Genomic DNA, 22,447 nt, shown 5'->3' on the forward strand with positions numbered 1-22,447 from the left:
GTATGGATGAGCTGGTGTTCCCCAGCCTCACCTGCTGTGTCCTGTGGGTCAGGAAGTTGTAGATCCACTGGGAGATGGTAGGCGAGACGCTGAACTGGAGAGTTGTGTAGGAGAGGAGTTCAGGGAGGATGGTGTTCAATGCAGAGCTGGAGTCCACAAGGAGGATCCTCACATATGTTTCCTCGCTGTTGAGATGTTCAAGGATGAAGAGTAGACCCGTGTTGTCGGCGTCATCTGCAGACCTGTTAGGTCTATAGGCAAACTGCAGTCGGTCCAGTTGGGGACCTGTGATGCAAATGAGTTGGTCCAGCAGAAGGCATTCAAAGGACTTCATGACCACAGTCATGTCATTAAGACCTGAGACTGGGGAGCGGTATGATGGCAGAGCGTTTGAAGCAGGTAGTACACACAGTTCTAGAGACCTGTTGAAGATCTTTGTGATGTGAAGACAGCAAGGTGGTCTGTGCAGACTTTAAAGCAGGATGGGGACACAAGGTCTGGGCCCAGGGCTTTGTTGACTTTTTGATGTTTGAAGATCTCCCTAATGTCCCTTTCATGGATGTAGAACGATGGAGTGGAAGGTTGTATGGCTTGGTTAGGTGCGTGGTGCGAAAGTGTCTTTTTCGAATCTGCAGTAAAAGCTATTGAGGTCGTCGGCTAGCCCACTCATTTTCTACTTATGGGGGGGAACGTCGATTGTAATAAGTGAGCGGTTGTAATCCGTGCCAGACTGATTTGGAGTCGTTAGGCCCAAAATATTTTTCCTGTTTAGCTGCATAGTCCCTCTTTGCAATGTTAATTTCTTTAGTCAGCTGGTTTCAGATGTGATTGTAGAGGGCCCTATCTCCACTATGATATGCAACCTCTTTAGCCTGGCGGAGTTACCTAAGACTGGCTGTAAACCACGCCTTGTTGTTATTGTACATGCAAAAAGTTCTTGTTGGTACACACACCCCCTCACAGAAACTGACTTATGCGGTAACAATATTTGTGAATTCATCTAGCCTCCTCACTGAATTTTCAAAGACACTTTAGTCTGTGCAGTCAAAGCAGCTTTGAAGTTCTAATTTTCCCTCGTTGGGCCATCTTTTGAACTGATTTTTCCAAAGACTTTGTGCAGTTAAGTGCTCGTCTGCATGTAGGTATTAAGTAGAGTAAGCAGTGATCAGAGGAGCCTAGGAGAGCACGGGGAAGTGCGCATATATGTTTTTAATGGAAGTAAACAGTGGTCTAGGCTGTTATTTTCGTCCCATCGGACTTTTCACGTCCTGCTTATATTTAGGGAGTTTGTGATTAAGTTTAGGTGTATTAAAATCTCCCAAGATCTGGTTTATTTTCTCAGTGTCGTTTACCTGCTTAGTGAGCATTAGAAGTGCTGCGTTAATACTAGCTTGGGGCGGAATGTAAACGCCTACGAGAATGAAAGAGGTGAATTCACGCGGCGAATAAAAGGGTCTGCAGTTTCTGCTGAGCTGTGTAATGTCCGTGCACCGTTTTTCATTGATATACAGTAAAAGCATATTCCACAGCCTTGAGATTTCCGTGCTACCTCAACTATGCGGTCCGCACGAAAATGATGAAAGCTGGGTAGCCTAACGGCTTCATCTGAGACGCGTCCACAAAGCCAAGTCTCCATGAAGTACAGGTCGGTTGAACGTCCAAACTCTTTGCAAGTCTTGAGCAGAAGCTGAAGTTCATCCATTTTGTTGGCTCGGGAGCGTAGATTCACGAGATGAATCGACGGAAGTGCCAGTCCGTGTCCCCTTTTTCTCATTTGAACTTGTGTACCGGCTTGCGAGCCCCTGCACCTCAATTGACACGAAGCTTTGTTGAGAGTGCTGACAAGTTAACTCCTGATAAAAATTCAGTGAATTGGCGAGAGTTGTCGAAAAAAAAGTCCGGAAAAGACTCTCTGGTGGTTAGCAAGTCAATTCTTGTGTACTTGAGTCCCAAGACGACTGAAAAACACAAACATAAACAGTACCAGGGAGAACATGCCAGAGGCTGCCACACTGATACCGCCACCTTGGACTCTGTCTCCATGTGCCCTGCAATTGGCTGGCTACCAGTTCAGGGTGTACCCTGCTTCTCCCCGATGACAGCTGGGATAGGCTCCAGCACTCACGTGATCCTTGTGAGGATAAGTGGCTGGATGGATGGATGTTAGCAACTATTTGATATGCCATAGTTATTGCGTAAAATTGCTGTTAACTGCCAGGATTTTAACTTTTAAAAAAATGACAGTATACACTGTAAAAATCAAGATAGGAACTGTGGTACTCCATGGGTAAGGCTAGTGTGGCAGAGAAATATGTTACAATAGTACAGAACATGTATGTGGGCAGCAAAACAGTGGTGAGGTGTGCCGTAGGTGTGACTGAAGATTTTAAGGTGGAGGTGAGATTGCATCAGAATCAGCACTGAGTCCCTTCCTGTTTGCTGTGGTAAAGGATGGGCTAACAGATGAGATTAGACTGGAAGAGAGCGAGAGGGAGACTTATGAGAAGGTGGATGGATGTTGTGAGGGAAGGTATGAGGGCAGTGGGTGTGAGAGAGGAAAATGCAGGAAAGGGGGCTTACATGGAAAAAGATGACATGCTCTGGCGACCACAAATAAGCCGAAAGGAGGAAAAGAAGAGACTAAAAATCAGCAATTTGCTTAGAGCTGTGGCTACCATCATTATTTAATCAAAATGTCATGTCTTCCAGTACATATTGCGCAATCTACAATTATAGAGCGCCATGTATTTTCTGATTTAACACAATAGCGTTTTTTTAAGCTATAGCTGCTAAGTGGTGCTATTTAGCTGCTGAATCCATCTCCTATGAGGTTAAATACATTTGTCTGTTCATGCAAACAAATCAAAAACATCACTTACAGTAGACTGTACATTTTACCAGGTCATTCATTAATTAAAACTGCTACTCAATAAATAGCTGGGTGTCAGTGGATGGAGAAAAGAGGTGATCCACTGATTGCAATTTACCGATGAGGTGAAATTTCCTACAGTGGAACAAATCTTCTTTTCCTTTCGGCTTGTCATGGTAGGGGTCGCCACAGCCATCATCTTTTTACATGTAAGCCTATCTCCTGCATCTTCTACTCTAACAACAACTTCCTTCATGTCCCTCACGACATTGATCAAATTTCTCTTTTGTCTTCCTCTTGCTCTTTCTGTCATAGGCTTTCTCTAGATCCACAAAGACACAATGTAGCTCTTTCTGACCTTCTCTGTACTTTTCCACTAGCATCCTCAAGGCAAAAAATGGATCTGTGGTATCCTTTCTCGGCATGAACCCATACTGTTGCTTGCAGATAATTCTGTCCTGAGTCTAGCCTCCACTACTCTTTCCCATAACTTCACTGTTTGGCTCATCAACTATATATCTCCATAGTTCCCACAGCACTGCAAATTGCCTAGCACACTTTTCCTCCATTCTTCAGGCATCTTGTCCCCGCTAGTATTCTGTTGCCTCTCACACCTGACGACTTTGTTACTACTGCTTCCATGTACTGCCTATTTGATCCCCGACACTGGACTGAATAAAAATGTTTCCCGAACTGGCTCTACGTCTGCCGAGTTGTGCATTTGGGTCCAACCCCGTGTTCTGGTTGTGACAGAACGATCTGGCCATAACATGGACCCAGCCGACTCAGCTGCGATCCGTCAGTCCCTGCAGATCAAAGGCAGACGTATCGCCGAGCAGGAAGCCGCTCTCCAGGTGACTAACCACAGGTTACAGGAGATATGTGCTCGTCTGAACTCTTGGTTCACGTCAATGTCCAGTGCTACCGATGCCAGTCCGACAATAGCTACCGCCGCCCCAAGTTCAAGTCCGTCCACGCCCGCTCCCCTGCCAGTCACTAACGCCCAGCGGACCATGTGTATACCACTCTCCCGGCCCGAGCGGTTCTCTGGAGACACTGGTAACATTAAACCCTTCCTCCCACATTGTGATCTCCACTTTGAGTCGCAGCCCTCCGCCTTTCCCACTGACCGCTCCCGGATTGCCTTCGTGATATCCCACCTGACAGGGAGAGGAGAGGCCTGGACCACAGCCGAATGGACCCACAGTTCCGATATCTGTCGCACCTGGACCTCTTTTGTGAGAGCTACGACGCAGGTATTTCAATACGGGTCCCCGAATGTGAGGCGGCGGCTTCGTTGATCTCGCTTCAACAGAGGCAACCCAGAGTCGCGGATCACGCTATTGAGTTCTGCATCCGAGTGGCAGAGAGCCGGTGGATTGAAGGAGCACTTCTCAATGCGTTCTTCCAGGGGCTGTCGCTCGGGATTCAAGACCCGCCTCATCGCAGTGGAACTGCCCACGAACCTAGACTCGCTTATTGCCCTTGCCCTGAGGATCAACCAGAGGCTCGCGATACAGGGGCGGGTCGGTGCACTACAGGCGGACGTCTGACGGAACCTCATACCACAGACCGTGCTCCAACTGGGTCAGGTTGATGGGATTAGCCCATGCAAGTCACGGTGGTCAACGGCTCCTCTGAGGAGCGGCATAGACGCCGGCGAGAAGGTCGGTGTTATTATTGCGGGCAGTTGGGCCACCTCATAACTTGCTGTTCTGTCAAGCTCGCACGACCTGCACTCAGCGTGAACACGCCGGTGAGTTTACACTACACCGCGGGTGGTTCGACGCGATCCCTGCTTCAGGTTACGCTAAGCAGAGGCGGAAGTTCGTGTTCGGCTACGGCGTTCATCAACTCGGAGATGAACCTCCTGAACCCGCGAGTAGTCAACTTATTGGGCTTGGAAACATTTAGGACACAGCGCTTGCGGCATGCTTATGCGGCGATCGGCAAGTTTTTGTGCCGAAAACCCACCGCACTCAGACTATATACGTGACATTCCCTTACGCGCCTGAGTTTACACGTCTTCGACTCAACCAGAACAGTGACATCATTCTGGGGAGCCCCTGGCTCAAGCAGCATAACCCACTCATTGACTGGCCTTCTGGCCAAATAAAATCATGGGGCTCGAAAAGAAGCATCGCATGCCTCGCTCCCCCTGACAAAGTGGATCCGCCGGCTGCTCCGGTAGTACCGTGGGACTCTCAACTGGAGCCGGCTTTGTCGCTAGTGCCTCCCTGCCATTCCGATTTGAAAGAAGTATTCTCTGAAGCAAAGGCTAAGTCTCTCCTACCTTACCGGCTGTATAACTGTGCCATTGAATTACTGCCCGGCACCTCACCCCTGCGAGGGAGACTCTTTTTCTCTTACAGACACGGAGCACCAAGCCATGAGGGACTATGTGGAGGAGTCGCTGGCAGTGGGCGTTATCCAGCCCTCGTCTTCACCCACCGGAGCTGGCTTCTTTTATGTTGAAAAGGACACAGCCCTGCACCCCTGCATCGACTACCGGGGCCTGAACGACATCACAGTTAAGAACAGTTATCCCCTTCCCCAAATCGCCACGCCCTTTGAGCTGCTCTAAGGAGCTCGAACTTTCAACAAGTTGGACTTACGGAACACATGCCACCTGGCGCACATTAGGGAGAGGGATGAATGGAAAACCTCCTTCAACACGCCCACGGGCCACTACGAATACCTAGTGATGCTGTTTGGGCTCACCAATTCGCCAACGGTATTCCAGAATTTCATAAATGATGTCCTGCGTGAAATGTTTAATAAACATGTTTTTGTCTATCTCGACGACATTCAGATTTATTCTCCAGATGAGGATTCCCATGTCAGGCACGTCAGGGCTGTGCTGCAACAACTGGTGCAGCACAACCTATATGTCAAAGCAGAAAAATGCAAATTTCAACAGCCCTCCGTCCCGTTCCTGGGTTTCATTCTTGCGGAGGGAAAATCCGGATGGATCCCAGCGAGATCGAATCTGTCCTTCAGTGGCCCACCCCGACAAACCGCAAAGATGTTCAAAGATTCATTGGATTCCCTTTTATCGTACGTTTATAAGAAACTTCAGTTCCATAGCTGCTCCCTTACACGCACTCACCTCTCCCCTCAACTCTTTTGAATGGAACGCAGCCTGCCAGGCGGCCTGTACAGGGTTTGTACGGGTCAGGGAATTTCTGGAATATCATGGAAAGAAATGTTGCCTTTTCCAGGTCTTGTAAAGTCCAATAAATAAAAAATATTTGGCTTGGGTCAGGGAATGTCATGGAATTTACAGTCATTTGACTTGATTGGCGCGATCCCACTCTCAAATCTGCACAGTCGAGCACGAAAAATCACGCGCGTAAAATTTGTTATGAGTAGAAATACATAGACATTCCCAGCGCACATGAAAACCAATCCAGCAGTGAACCACAACCTGACTTTTTATTTTTTTTTATTCAACACAGAAGCACAGAGTCTCCTGATAGTTTACCTGACTCCGCCTACCTTGGGCTCTTAAAGAAGTACACTCATAATTACAAACACCGTCTACCCACACAGTCTGGGCAGTGTAGAGCAAAGAGTTAGACTTGCTGCTTGTGTTTATGCGCGATAATGGTAAAAGTAAAAAAAAAAAAAAGTGCAGTTGCTTTAATGAATGTCGGGTTATGTGGATAATAGAAGAAAAAATGGTGCAACTGGATGAGATTTTCTCTTTTTTTTTTTGACTAAAAGAGGTCTGGTCTGAAGCCAAACTAGAAAGTACAGGATGAGATGGTGTTAAAATTCCACCTTGGCACAGCCTGATCGAGGATGAAAGCACAGACCATACTGTGCATAAATAGCTAATTCTGTATTTTAAATATGGGCAACATGACATTAACCATAGATGAAAATATATGTTCAACATGTAATTATAGTTTATATTTTTAATAACCATAAATTTCACAGTCATTATGATGCGCCTACTACATTAATAAGCTTTGGCACTTATTATTTAAGTGAAAACCCACAATCATATAGCCGAAATATTGCTGTCTACCGCAATCAGTCAATCCAATATTAGTCATGGAATTTTGTATTTATTACTTGGAAAGTCATGGAAAATTCATGGAATTTTGATTCTCTGGAAGTGTATGAACCCTGCCTTCAGCAAACTCAAGGCTGGCTTCATGTCAGCCACGGTCCTCATCCTGCCCGACCTGGAGAGACAGTTTGTCATTGAGGTGGACGCGTTGGACTCTGGGATAGGGGCGGTCCTCTTCCAGAGGAGCCCCAGGGACGGGAGACTACACCCCTGCACCTTCCTGAGGTTGACTCCAGCGGAGCACAACTACGATGTCGGAGCCTGAGAGTTGCTTGCAGTCAAGACCACCATGGAGGAATGGAGACACTGGCTGGAGGAGTCTCAGGTTCCGTTCCTGGTACTGACGGACCACAAGAACCTCGAGTACTTCAAGACAGCCAAATGACTAAATGCCCGACAAGCCAGGTGGGCACTTTTTTTTTTTTTTTTTTTTTTACTCGTTTCCGCTTCACGATGTCCTCCTGACCAGTGACCAAGAACGTGGAGGGAGAACGAGCTAAAGCCAGGCATGCCCCAATTCTCCCTGAATCCTGCTTCGTTTCGATCTTCAGGTCGGAGCTCGAGATACAAGTGAAGGAAGCCTTGAAAGACTCCCCCAGCCTGGCCGGATGCCCCGCTAACAGACTATCATACCCCCACTGAGGGGGAAGGTGATAGACTGGGCCCACATGAATCGGACGGTGTGTCACTTGTGCATGGCCAAGACCCTGTCAGTGGTGGAATAACGCTTTTCAAAAAAGACATACAAGAATACGTCAATGCATGCCTGGTTTCTGCAGCCAATAAACCCTCTCGACAACGGCTTCCTGGGGAGCTACGCCCGTTGTCCGTCCCCCAATGCCCATGGTCCCACACATCCTTAGATTTTGTGACTGGTCTCCTGAGCTCTCAGGGTCACACTGCCATTCTCTCAGTGGTAGACCGGTTCTCTAAAATGGTCAACTTCGTTCCGCTGCCGAAGATTCCCTCTGCCAAACAGACAGCTGAGTTCCTGTTGGGTAAGATTTTCCATTACCACGGCTTGCCCACAGACGTGGTTTCGGATAGGAGCCCTCAATTTATCTTCCTTTTCCCGGAGAGAGTTCTGCTCCCTTACCGTCCTATAAAGTGGGCCGGCTGTCGACAAGAGGCCTCCCATCCCGGATGGAGTCCCACAAGCTGGCTCCCAGGTTCATTGGCCCGTTCCCCGTCACTAAGGTAAATAACATGGTCGCAATTTCTGCGAAGCACCTCAGATCGATGCGGGTCCACCCAACGTTCCATGTGAGCCTGCTCAAGCCGGCTCGGCCATCCCCCTTGGTCCCTCTGGCCGATCCCCCTCCGCCCCCGCGGATGGTTGATGGAGGCCTAGTCTCCCATGTGCGCCAGCTCCTGTCGTCCTTCCACTGAGTGAGGGGAGTCCTGTATCCGGTGGACTGGGAGCGTCCATGGATCCCGTCACGGTTCGTGGTCGATACCAATTTCATCAGGGACTTTCACACCCGTAGGTTCCTTGGCCGTTTGGGTCCAGCTGTTAAGGGTGTGGGTACTGTCATGGCCCTGCTGGTCCTTGTCCTGGCTGTGCCAGTCCCCGACGCGGCACGCACCGGCAGCAATCAGTGAGGCGCACACCTGCGCCTCGTTCCACATAATCACAGCTGATACAAATAGTACTCCACGTACGCTCTGCCATTTGCCAGATCGTTGCCTCATGCCTCGTTCCTGCTCTCCCGTGTACCGACATGCCTGTCTACTGACCTGTCCCTCACGCCTAATGACTTTGTTACTGCTGCTTCTGTGGACTGTCTGTTTGATCCCTGATATTGGACTGAATAAAAACATTTCCTGAACCGCCTCTACGTCTCCCGAGTTGTGCATTTGGGTCCAACCCAGTGTTCTGGTCGTGACAAATTTCTTCCATACCTCCACAGGTATGTCATCAGGACCAACCATCTTTGCATTTTTCATCTTCAGTGCCTTACTATTTTCCCCCCTAACTAATTATTGCCAGTTCCTGGTCCATCACACTGAGCTCTTATGCTCTTCCTTCTCTCTCATTTTCTTCATTCATCAACGTCTCAGTATTCTTTCCATCTAGCACACTACTGGCACCAGTCTTTTGACTGTTTTCCATTTCTATCCTTAATCACCCTTACCTGCTGCACATCCTTCCCAACTCTATCCCTCCGTCTGGCCAACCTGAAGTGATGCTTTTCTCCTTCTTTTGTGTCCAACTTGGTAAACATGTCATCATACAGTGTGTCTCGTGTTTAGCCATCGCCACCTCTACATTTGCCCTATGTCAAATCTCAATGTTTTCCTTTTGCCTCTCCTTAGTTCTCTCAGTGTCCCTCTGATTCTTCGCTAACCTCTTTCCTTGTATGACTTCCTGTATTTTGGGCATCCTTCTCCGCTTTCCTACCAGAAGACACATCAAGTACTCTCCTGCCTGTATCACTGATCACCTTGGCTGTAGTCGTCCAGTCTTCCGGGAGGTCTTCCTGTCCATTGAGAGCCTGTCTCACGTCTTTCCGGAAGGCCACACAATATTCTTGCTTTCTCATATTCCACAACAGAATTCTCTGCTCTACCTTTGTCTTCCTAATTCCCCCCTCCCAGTCATCCTGCACACCACCATCCTATGCTGACGAGCTACACTCTCCCATACACAACTACCTTACAGTCAGTAACCTTCAGATCGTCTGCACAAAATGTAATCCACCTGCGTGCTTCTCCCTACGCTCTTAGGTAGGACAAAGGTCACCCTATGTTGCTGCCTCTTATGGATAAAAAGTGTTCACTACTGCCATTTCTATTCTTCTTGCAAAGTCGACAACCATCTCTCCCTCAAAGTTCCTTTCCTGTATGCCATACTTACCCATCACATCATTGCCCCTGTTTCCTTCACCAACATGTCCATTACAATCTCCACAAATACAACTCTTTCCGTGTCTGGAATTCTCAGAACTACTTCATCTAGTTCCTTCCAGAATTTCTCTTTCAACTGTAGTTCCACTTCCTACCTGTGGGGCATAACCCCAAATCACATTATACAGTACATAACACCCTCAATTGCAGGTTTCCGCCTCATCACTTGATCTGATACACTTTTCATCTCCACGACATTCTAAGCCAGCCTTTCCTTAAAAAAATATCCCTCCTCAACTACTCTTCCCATCTACTCCATGTTAAAATAATTTACAGCGAAGAAAATAAGTATTTGAACACCCTGCTATATTTCAAGTTCTCCTACTTAGAAATCATGGAGGGCTCTGAAGTTTTAATCATTGGTGCATATTCGCTGTGAGAGAGATAATCTAAAAAGAAAAATCCAGAAATCACAATGTATGATTTTTTTTTTTTTTAACAATTTGTGTGATACAGCTGCAATTAAGTATTTGAACACCTATCTATCAGCTAGAATTATGACCGTCAAAAACCTGTTAGTCTGCCTTTCAAAGTCCACCTCCACTCCATGTATTTTCCTGAATCAGATGCACTTGTGTGAGGTTGTTAGCGGCATCAAGACACCCATCCACCCCATACAATCAATAAGACTCAAACTTGTAATATGGCCAAGACCGAAGATCTGTCCAAAGACACCAGAGACAAAATTGTACACGGCTGGAAAGGGCTACGTAGAAATTGCCAAGCAGCTTGGTGAAAAAAGCTCCACTGTTGGAGCAATCATGACAAAATGGAAGAAGCTAAACATGATGGTCAATCTCAATTGGAGTGGAGCCCCATGCAAGATACCACCTCGTGGGATCTCAGTTATCCTTAGAATGGTGAAGAATTAGCCCAGGACTTCACGAGAGGACTTGGTCAATCACCTGAAAAGAGCTGGGACCACCGTTTCCAAGTTGACTGTTGGTAATACACTAAGACGTCATGGTTTGAAATCATGCATGGCACGGAAGGTTCCCCTGCTTAAACCAGCACATGTCAAGGCCCGTCTTAAGTTTGCCAATGACCATTTGGATGATACAGAGGAGTCATGTGAGAACGTTTTTGTTGTCAGATGAGACCAAAATGGAACTATTTCATCATAATTCTACTAACCGTGTTTGGACGAAGACAAATGATAAGTTCCCTCCCAAGAACAAATCCCTACTGTAAACCATGGGGGTGGTAGCATCATGCTTTGGGGGTGTTTTTTTGCACATGGGACAGGACAACTGCACTGTTTTAAAGAGAGGATGACCCAGGCCACTTATTATGAGATTTTGGGGAACAACCTCTTTCCCTCGGTCAGAGCATTGAAGATATGAAAATACTGTATGACAATCTCATTCAAAATTTGGGAAGATTGATTAATAGCAAACATCTTTATTAATACATCGTGAACAATTTGATCATGTGGAAATTCTGTAAATTTACATCAAGTCTTTGCTTTATTTGAGAATTCTTGAGGTTTTTAATTGATGTTAGTCAACCAGACTCTCTGTGTTTAACCATTTGTGTCAACTAGTTTTCAAATTCTGTATTATGCTGGCAATCAAATCAGGCCAAAACATCCCTGACACCAAAGTATTTGTGGATTTAAATACTGAAGCATGCTGTGAGAAATTCATCACTAGTGTAATTTGATGCACACAGTCAACAAACCAACACCTACTCAATTAGATTTGTCAAAATGTGCCTTCAGACGATGTTAACCTCTGCAGCATATCTGAGAGCCAAGAGTTTGCAAAGAATATCACTTTAAATCAGTTAAATAATATCTTTCAGAAAAAGGGTGAATTGATACTCCATCTTGGTGAGATCTCATGGCAGAGCATTGCCATGGAAACAAAACTTAATGATGGCCTGTGAAAAGCACTTAGACAAAGCCAGGGTTTCTAACTATGGTATTATTTAGTCACGTCCAACCTGGCATGATCACACCCTGCACCAACACCATTATTCCTCTGTAAACGTGTTGCTATGGAAACAATGGCTTTCAATTTGAAACGAGAAGGAAATAAACAATGGGTGAGGGTGGTTGAATACAAGGAATACAAGCAGCATTCCCTTCCTGTAGTCCTGGTGTGTAGAGCAGGTGAACTTGATCCTCTTGCTGTGGCAGAATATCTGCCTCCCATTGTACAAAATAAACATTGCACTAAGGATAGCATCTGCCATGTTGTTGTTGAGGTTGTTTTTTCTCTTAATTAGGTCGTTGACCTGAACCGCAAGAAGTGCAGTCCTAATGTTTACCAACTCCGGAGATAACCACCAAATGCAATCAACATTGCAACTCTACAAGCCGGTGTTTGTATCTTATGAGCTTCATGTTGTTTGCTGATTGGTTCTCCTACATTTAGCCCAACTCTGCTACTCTTTACGTGACAAAAGCCATCTTATCCAACTCAAGCCAGATACAGTAACTCCACCCCGCCACATTTAAGTTTTTGGGTTTTTGTTTTTTCAGTGAGCAGTATTGCTTAAAAGTATTTGACCAATTTCCACGTGGGTAATGACCAGAATTTTTTTTTCCCTTAATTTATCTGTGAATTCATGGATGTATCTATGAAGGTCTGCTGTTTCCTTGGCTGCAGCCTGTGCTTGACCAAGTGCCATTCTAGTGTCCTTTATCATTTTTAGTGTGACACACTTTCTATACTTTAGGGGAATTTTTTTTAATCACCGTGAGGGGGGAGAACAGTGAAATATCACATTTATGTCACTCTGACAAGCAGCATGGCCCCTGCCTGTCTGCCTGCCTGCCAGTCGGCCTGGTGATGATGGTGCCAAAAAAGCCTTTGGGGTATTTTTATTGCTTTAGCTGCCAAGCATCTGCTCCCAATTACCCAGAGAGGACAGTCCTGATGCCGGACTTTAAAGCAAGTGAATGGCCTGCTTCAGACAGTTTAGAAATTTGTGCACTAATTAAACTCAGCGGAAAGGAACCGGCATAACCAAAGCCATCAGTAATGAGGACCTCCTGATCAGAAGAGGGTTAGAAGACCTGGTGATCTTATTTATTATTTGGAGCACTGACTAATTATCAGGAAAGGAAAGAGGTTCTCCGAGAGGAGGACTCCTGGCTGCTGAGGTTGTCAGGTCGCAGGAGGTATCTAAATTATAGAGCTGGGATTTTACACCACTGAAAGAGTCTCGACTAAAATAAAAAACCTTAATATTCTATCATAGTTGGTACTATAATGTATTCTCAGATGCATCTTTCCCTACAAAACTGAAATTAGATGACTCTAGATGCTGGATGACACACTTGTAATGCACTTCCACATTCCAGCTACAGCTGCAGTCAACACTACAGGCGTAGGAAGCCCGGGCCACGACCTAACTGTTACGGAATTCGTATGATGAATGCTCATATATGTTTGGCACAGTTTTACGCCGGATGCCCTTCCTGCCGCAACACTCTGCATTTATCCAGGCTTGGGACCGGCAGACAGGTACCACAATATTGAGCTGCCCAACGGGCTGCAGATAGTCAAAAAGAAGAAGCAATCAAATAAACAGTCAGCAAATAAGATATATAATTCACATACTACGTAATCTCTGTTAAAGTTAAGGTCAAATAAAAGCATTCACATAAACACAGTCAGCTCATAAGGTCCACAAATCACATCCTACCTGTGTGAAAATATAAAGGATATGGCGAATTAAAGGATATGTGGATGGAAGGGATTCAAACCACAATGACCCTCACCCTAGTACAGGGTGCTCAATGTGTCGATCGTAATCGACCAGGAGCATCATCATAATCACTCCCCACCCCACCCCCAGCCGTCGTTTGTAGCTTGCGAGAGGCTGGCTGCTTGAAAGTAGATCTTGGGGTAAAAAAGTCTGGCACCCCTGCTCTAGTAGTTGATGGTTGAGTCTACGTTCGATGTTTGGTCCTCGTTGCATACTCTACGTAGGTTATGTTGTTAGCGCGGCAGGCTAACTTAGGTCGAGCAGCTTCAATACAAAAGATACGACACCAATTTGGGTACTAAGATGTACAAAGATAAGACTTGTTAAATTTCCTATAAATCCTCACGGCCCTCGTCGTACAAGGATGAGAAGGTGTATAATGTTAAAATTCCACCTTGGCACAGCCTGATCAAGGAGGAAAGCACAGACAATACAGTGCATAAATAGCTAATTCTGTATTTTAGATATAGGAGGCAACATAACATTAACCTTAAAACTGATTGGGAGCATCATTCAGCTTTCAACATGCATTGCTAAAGATATTCTGCAACCATCCATCCATTTTCTTTGCCGCTTATCCTCACAAGGGTTGCGGGGAGTGCTGGAACCTATCCGAGCTGTCAACGGGCAGGAGGCGAGGTACAGCCTGAACTGGTTGCCAGCCAATCGCAGGTCACATGGAGATAAACAGCCGCACTCCCACCTAGGGACAATTTAGAGTGTCCAATTAATGGTGCATGTTTCTGGGATGTGGGAGGAAACCGGAGTGCTCAGAGAAAACCCAAGCACCGTGCGGCCATTCTTCAAGCAATAATTCAGTTTTGCAACTACAAAAACAGACGGGTATATCATTGTGGGTTAAAAAAAACTTAAACAAAGTTGGAAGCGACCTTTCAAATTTATAGTTCATAGTTGACTTGGTTTAGTTAGCATTGTATTTTTTTTTTTTTTCACGTTTTCAGTTTAAGTTTGCAAAAACACATGATGGGAATGTAAAAGCTGTAATCTGAATCTTTAATGAGCCATGGAGCTTCAATGGATGACACTGATCTGACCACAGTGCATACGTCTGATGTTGCTCACAGTGGTCAAAGTGAGTGCTCACGGGCTTGGTGTATTTGCTCAGACACGAGGTGAGAGTTCAGAAGCAATTACATGTAAGTAAGTTTCTTTCGGCTTGTCCCTTTCGGGGTCGCCACAGCGTGTCATCTCAGATGAACGCACATATGTTTGGCACAATTTTTACGCCGGATGCCCTTCCTGACGCAACCCTTCTCAGGGAGTGGAGGCCCCAGTGGGATACGAACCCACAACCCCTGGTTTATCAAACCAGTGCTCTAACCACTGAGCTACAGGGCCTCCTCAGAAGCAATTACATGTAAAAATGTCTATTATTTACTGATAACGAAACATGATATTAATAATTGTTGTCAAATTCATGTGTTTCAATCATTTACAAAAACAAGAATTGAAACATTTTCGAATGGATACGATATACACGCTATGAAAGCACGCTTGCATGCCATGAAGCAAATCTGAATTCAATTTAGTTTCCCTTCTCGTAGTTTACTTAGTTGAATTTGTATTTGAAGTTGTCATTTTTTGGGGAAAAGGTATGCACCAAAATAATCAACGATCATATTGTGTACATTTTGAAAACAGAATAGCATTCATTTATTGATGTAATAGATATATTGATTTCATAATACAATTTATAAAACTTCCACGTTAAAATTGCTGTTCATCTGATCATGCTTGCAGCCCACATACTCGTGGCTATTTTTCATTCTTTTTTCATTCAGTCAAATCACATGCCTGCTGTAGTCGTTCAGTCTTCTTCCTGTCCACTGAGAGCCTTTCTCACCTCTTTCCGCAAGCTGCACAACACTTTCTTTCTCAGCTTCCATCACATGGTTCTCTGCTCTCCCTTTGTCTTCTTAAACTTCCTCCCCACCACCAGAGTCATCCTACACACGACCATCCTATGCTCTCGAGCTATACTCTCCCCTACCACCACCTTGCAGTCAGTAACCTCCTTCAGATTACATTTTCTGCACAAAATATAATCCATCTGCGTGCTTCTACCTCTGCTCTTGTAGGTCAACATACATAATACCCTCAAATTTAAGTTTCAGCATCATCTATCTAATACTCTTTTCACCTCCAAGACATTCTTAGCCAACTCTTCCTTTAAAATAACCCCTACTTGATTTCTCTTCCCATCTGCTCCATGGTAAAATAATTTAAAACCTGACCCAAAACTTTTAGCCTTACTTCCCAAGTGCTCCTTTGGATGCACAATATATCAAACTTTCTCCTAATCATAATGTCATCCAACTCCTGAGCTTTTCCTGTCGTTGTCCCAACATTCGAAGTCCCTACACTCACTTGTAGGCTCTGTGCTTTTCTATTCTCTTTTTGCCGAAGAATCCACTTTCCTTCTCTTCTTCATCTTCGACCTACAGTAGCTGAATTTCCACCGAAACCCTGCAGGTTAACTGCGCTGAGGGTAGACGTTAACCCAGGCCATGACTAATCTGGTATGGGATTCTTTAGATGAATGCTCAAATTTGTTTGGCAAAGTTTTAAGACTGATGCCCTTCCTGACTCAACCCTCTGCATTCATCCGGTACCGGCCTCCAGATTGCTCTGGGTTGTGCCCACATAGGGCTGCTTTTAATAAATTATTCCACAATAAATCTAAATTGCTGGTTTCCATATAAAATCTATTTCTAAAAATTTTGTGTCAAAATTGGTTGAAATTAAATCACATTTAACAGCTTGGTTACCGATTAAAAAGATAGAATTTGCGTGAATTACGACCAAATTACAATTTGAACATAAAAATAAAGATGTAATATGTGTTAACTGCCTGTAATTTCTCTTTGCTGTGCTCTTTCTGTTATGTGACTGATTGAATTTCAAGTCAATTTTTTCCCATAATCTCAAGATGAGGGCGACACACAAATCATATCTTTGAGTTGAAAGGTATTGATTTGCAGTTGCTTTGTGTTCTCACTCTCTTTTTAAGTCCAGATCTCTTGGCATTCAATAGAGAATTGATCACAACAGAAAGGATGCTGCTGTGATTAATGGACTTCCTCACTGATCTATCCAATTCCATCCTGTGTAGTTCACCAGTGGGTTGATAGATTCAGAGCTCCCTTTAATCTGTCTCTTTCTGTGTGCATGCATGTGTGCACGAATGCATGCGGACGTGTGTGTTGAATCTCAGGCTGGAGCTGTGAAAGACTACATCAAAATGATGCTGGACACAGAGCAACTCAAGTTCCTGGTTTTCGCCCACCACCTCACTATGCTGCAAGCCTGCACCGAGGCTGCCATTGAGGCGAAGGTAACAGCAACTTTACCTGTTTGCTATTATCTCTATTGGCGAGTGTATTTTGCCAGTGGGAGCATCGAACAAATCAGTTTTTGTTTCCTCCAAAATAATCTCATTTTTTTCCTTATTTTATTTTGCAAAACCCCTTCTATATCATTACTCACTTATTGATGACTTTAGTATCTTGCTCTCATTCCTTTACAATTAAGAGACCTTTACCCACCTCTACCTCTAGAGGTGGTGAAAAAAATGTACAGTATAGCTAAGGTTGTAATGTACTGTATGACGTTAAAAGATGTAAAGTCAAACCATGTTTTACTGGTATTTTATCAAAATTATGTTTTTTAATATTTAGCATTGAGTTGAATTGATGTGATCTTTTTATCTTTGGTTGTAGACCAACTTCTGTGTATTAATGAACTTTACCTTTTGGGTGTTAAGAGTTTAAATAATCTTTTTTTTCCACTGGTAACATGTTTGAGCCTTGGTAGAGGCTCTTCTAAGTTCTTTAATGATTACCATACTGTAACAGTAAGTTAAGCCGAGCGCGCAAACAACATTACCTACGTAGAGTATACAATGAAGACCAAACATCGAACTTGGACTCAACCTTCAACTACTAGAGTGAGGGCCATTGTGGTTTGAATCCCTTCCATCCACATATTCTTTAAATTGCCATATCCTTTATATTTTCACACAGGTAGTATTTGATTCGGGTACCTTGTGTGCTGACTGTTTATTTGATTGCTTTTATCTGACTTTAACTTTAACATTGATTAGGTAGTATGTGAATTGTGTATCTTATGTGCTGACTTTGTTTATTTGATTGCTTCTTCTTTTTGACTATCTGCAGCCTGTTAGGCAGCACAATATTGTGCGACCTGTAGGCCGGTCCCAAGCCCAGATAAATGCAGAGGGTTGCGGCAGGAAGGGCATCCGGCTTAAAACTGTGCTAAACATATATGAGCGTTCATCATAAGAATTCGATAACAGTTAGGTCGTGGCCTGGGCTTCCTACGCCCGCACCCAGAAATGTTAGTCGGCTAGGCGTAGGTAGAAATTCAGATAATGTAGGTCGAAGACAAAAAAGAGGAGGAAAGCGGCTTAGTCGGTAGAAGAAGAAGAGAAATGCACAGACCATACAGCTAAGTGTAGGGACTTTGAATGTCGGGACTATGACAGGAAAAGCTTAGGAGATAGTCGACATGATGATTAGGAGAAAGATTGATATCTTGTGCATCCAAGAGAGCAACTGGAAAGGGAGTAAGGCTAGAAGTTTAGGTGCAGGGTTAAATTATTTTATCATGGAGTAGATGGGAAGAAAAATGAAGTAGGGTTTATTTTAAAGGAAGAGCTGGCTAAGAATGTCTTGGAGGTGAAAAGAGTATCAGATTGAGTGATGAGGCTGAAACTTGAAATTGATGGTGTTATGTATAATGTGGTTAGTGGCTATGCCCTACAGGTAGGATGTGACCTAGAGTTGAAAGAGAAATTCTGGAAGGAACTGGACAAAGTAGTCCTGAGCATCCCAGACAGATAGAGAGTTGTGATTGGTGCAGATTTCAATGGACATGTTGGCGAAGGAAATAGGGACGATGAAGAAGTGGTGGCTAAGTACGGCATTCAGCAAAGGAACTTTGAGGGTCAGATGGTGGTGGATTTCACAAAAAGGATGGAATTGGCAGTGGTGAATACTTATATCCAGAAGAGACAGAAACATAGAGTGACCTACAAGAGCGGTGATAGAAGTATGCAGGTGGATTATATTTTGTGGAGACAACGTAATCTGAAAGAGGTTACTGATTGGAAGATCGTGGTGGGGGAGAGCTTAGCTCGACAGCATAGGATGGTGGTGTGTAGGAGGACTCTGGTAGCGGGTAGGAAGATTAAGAAGACAAAGGTAGAGCAGAGAATCAGATGGTGGAAGTTGAGAAAGGAAGAATGTCGAGTGGCCTTTCAGAAAGAGGTAAGACAGGCTCTAGATGGACAGGAAGAGCTTCCGTAAGACTGGAATACTACTGCCAAGGTACTCAGAGAGGCAGGCAGGAGAGTACTTGGGGTGGCTTCTGGTAGGAAAGGGGAGAAGGAGACTTGGTGGTGGAACCCCAAATTACAGGAAGTCATCCAAGGAAAGAGATGGTCTTACGGCCGTGCTACCCTGAGAATGCCAGATCTCAGAAGCTAAGGGGGTTTGGCCCTGGTTAGTACTTGGATGGGAGACCGCCTGGGAATACCAGGTGCTGTAAGCTTCTCTTCCCGGCTAAATGTAGAGGTGGTTGCGTCAGGAAGGGCATCCGGCGTAAAACTGTGCCAAACAAATGTGTGTTCATCTAAGATGACACACTGTGGCGACCCCTAACCCCTAACGTGACAAGCCAAAAGGAAAAGAAGACACCATCTCATCCTGTACTTTCTACTTTGGCTTCAGACCAGACCTTTTTTACTCAAAAAAAGAGACATGGAGAGGACTGAGAAGAGGCAGAAGGAATACATTGAGATCCAACGTAGGGCAAAGTTAGAGGTGGCGAAGGCAAAACAGGAGGCATATGACGACATGTACACCAGGTTGGATACGAAAGAAGGAGAAAAGGATCTCTACAGGTTGGCCAGACAGAGGGATAGAGATAGGAACGATGTACAGCAAGTAAAGGTGATTAAGTATAGCGATGGAAATGTCTTGACTCGTGCCAGTCGTGTGCTAAGTAGATGGAAAGAGTACTTTGAGAAGTTAATGAATGAAGAAAATGGGAGAGAAGGTAGAGTAGAAGAGGGAAGCAGGAAAGACCAGGAAGTAGCAATGATTAGTAAGGGGAAAGTTAGAAAGGCACTGAACAGAATGAAAAATGGAATGACAGTTGGTCCTGATGACATACAAGTAGAGGTATGGAAGCAATTTGGAGAGGTGGCTGTGGAGATTTTAACCAACTTATTCAATAGAACAGGAGAGAAGATGCCAGAAGAATGGAGAAAAAGTGTGCTCGTCCCCATTTTTAAGAACAAAGAGCTGTGGAAAATATAGAGGAATAAAGATGATGAGCCACACAATGAAGTTATGGGAAAGAGTAGTGGAGGCTAGACTCAGGACAGAAGTAAATATCTGCGAGCAACAGTATGGTTTCATGCCTAGAAAGAGTACCACAGATGCATTATTTACCTCGAGGATGTTCGTGGAAAAGTACAGAGAAGGTCAGAAGGAGCTATATTGTGTCTTTGTAGGCCAAGAGAAAGCCTATGACAGAGTACCAAGAGAGGAACTGTGGTACTGCATGTGCAAGTCTGGCGTGGCGGAGAAATATGTTAGAATAGTACAGGACATGTATGAGGGCAGCAGAACAGCGGTGAGATGTTCCATAGGTATGTCAGAATAATTTAAGGTGCAGGTGGGCAGGAGAGAACTTTGTGTGTCTTCTGGTAGGAAAGGGGGGAAGGAGACTTGGTGGTGTGTGTGTGTGTTCGGGGTCGCCACAGCGTGTCATCTCAGATGAACGCACATATGTTTGGCACAATTTTTACGCCGGAAGCCCTTCCTGACGCAACCCTTCTCAGGGAGTGGAGGCCCCAGTGGGATATGAACCCACAACCCCTGGTTTTCCAAACCAGTGCTCTAACCACTGAGCTATGGGGCCTACTCGGAAGGAGACTTGGTGGTGGAACCCCAAAATACAGGAACTCATACAGGGAAAGAGATTAGAGAAGAAGAAGTGGGACAGTGAGAGGCGAGGCGAAAGGAATACATTGAGATGCGACGTAGGCCAAAGGTAGAGGTTTCACCACAGCATCTCAATTGGATTTAAAACCGGACTTTGTTTTTTGTTTTGTTTTATCTTTTTTTTTTTCAAAGAAGGTTCCCCCAAAAGTCTTTAGGATCATCAAAATATTTTTGGGCAAATATGAGGTAAGCCTTTTTATTTGCTGACACCAGGGGTTTTTCACCTTGGAACCACCCCATAAATGCTATTTTTGGCCAGTGTCTTTCTTATGGTAGAGTCATGAACACTGATCTTAACTGAAGTCAGCGAAGCCTGCAAGTCTTTAGATGTTGTTCAAGGTTCTTTTATGACCACGTAGATGAGTCTTCGTCACACTTTTGGATTAATTTTAGTTGATCATTCACTCCTGGGAAGTTTTCCACTGTTCCCAGTTTTCTCAATTTGTGGATAATGGCTCTGACAGTGGTTGGCTTGAGCTCCAAAGCTTTGGAAATGGCTTTGTCACATTTTCCAGACTCCATTTGCAAATATGTATGTAGTTACAGTGTGTGTTACTTTTTCAGGGTCAAAAAAGTTTGGATTTTTTTTTGTGCCTTAATAAATTGAATTGTCATTTGAAATCTGTATTTTGTATTTCCTTGGATATTTAGGGTCAACAATCCAGAGCAATGGTGAGTGTCGTAAGGAAGTGAAGAAACGGGTGCAAACTGGTTGGAACAGCTGGCGGAAGGTGTCTGGTGTGTTATGTGACAGAAGAGTCTCTGCTAGGATGAAGGGCAAAGTTTATAAACCAGTGGTGAGGCCGGCCATGATGTACGGATTAGAGACGGTGGCACTGAAGAAACAACAGGAAGCAGAACTGGAGGTAGCAGAAATATAGATGTTGAGGTTCTCGCTCGGAGTGAGCAGGTTGGATAGGATTAGGAATGAGCTCATTAGAGGGACAGCCAAAGTGGGACGTTTTGGAGACAAGGTTCGAGAGATGGTTTGGATATGTTCAGAGTCGAGAGAGTGAGCATATTGGTAGAGAGCTGCCAAGGAAAAGAGCGAGAGGAAGACCAAAGAGAAGGTTGATGGATGTTGTGAGGGAAGACATGATGGCAGTTGGGGTTAGAGAGGAAGATGCAGGAGATGGGCTACGATGGAAGAAGATGACATGCTGTGGCAACCCCTAACGGGACAAGCCGAAAGGAAAAGAAGAAGTCTCTGAGTGATATTAAAGATGATTTGAAACCTTTGTGTGTGATGTGGGGAAAAAAAAAACCCAGAAATCATTTTCATAGCATTGTATGTCCTCTTTTAAACAATCACAGAGCCTGACTTTGATCAATGAAGAAGGCATAATTTCCACACGCAGAAAGTAAACTTTTAATTTCCATGGCTTCTTGCCTACGACGAAATTCAAAAGTTGTCACGAACAAACGGCATCACTTACCTCAGTGGAGGCAACTAACATCGGGTTCAACACTGTGTGTTCGGGATTGGTCGAGGAGGTGTCGGACGTATATAATGCTTCACGACAACGTGCGATAACACCTTCCTCTGTGAGGCACTCATTCCGCTCGATTCCTACACACCAATTAATAAAGTGGGACTAAAAAAGGAATCCTGTGTGAAAGATAGTGATGAGAAGCAGTGAAAGCTTTTTTTGTATCTGATAGTATAGCACCTTGCTTCTATATATTCGTTACCCTGTGGCCCAATGGTTGAGGTTGTGTTTGATAGTTCCAAGTGCTCTTATTTTGTAAACCAATATGTTAGAGGAGTACACAGATTTTGGAACAGCTCCCTGTTTTCTGAATGTTTCATGGCCTAAGATAATG

At 44.6% G+C, this 22,447-nt stretch overlaps 1 protein-coding gene and 2 non-coding genes across 13 annotated transcripts in view; 1 reads left to right on the forward strand and 2 right to left on the reverse strand.

Annotated features, from left to right (window-relative positions):
- zranb3 (zinc finger, RAN-binding domain containing 3) overlaps nt 1-22,447 on the forward strand; it is a 180,007-nt gene that overhangs the window by 61,783 nt on the left and 95,777 nt on the right. For all 11 annotated transcript variants that reach the window (XM_061802428.1, XM_061802437.1, XM_061802392.1 and 8 more), the window contains one exon: nt 16,807-16,926. In XM_061802428.1, coding sequence (XP_061658412.1) covers nt 16,807-16,926 — 120 coding nt within the window. The remainder of the gene's footprint in view (nt 1-16,806; nt 16,927-22,447) is intronic.
- Nucleotides 14,858-14,930, reverse strand: trnai-gau (transfer RNA isoleucine (anticodon GAU)). The gene has a single exon. It is a non-coding gene; the product is annotated as a tRNA-Ile (tRNA).
- trnas-gga (transfer RNA serine (anticodon GGA)) lies at nt 20,468-20,540 on the reverse strand. Its single transcript has one exon. It is a non-coding gene; the product is annotated as a tRNA-Ser (tRNA).

The sequence above is a fragment of the Syngnathoides biaculeatus genome, chromosome 2, assembly GCF_019802595.1.
Source record: "Syngnathoides biaculeatus isolate LvHL_M chromosome 2, ASM1980259v1, whole genome shotgun sequence".
Lineage (NCBI taxonomy): Eukaryota > Metazoa > Chordata > Actinopteri > Syngnathiformes > Syngnathidae > Syngnathoides > Syngnathoides biaculeatus.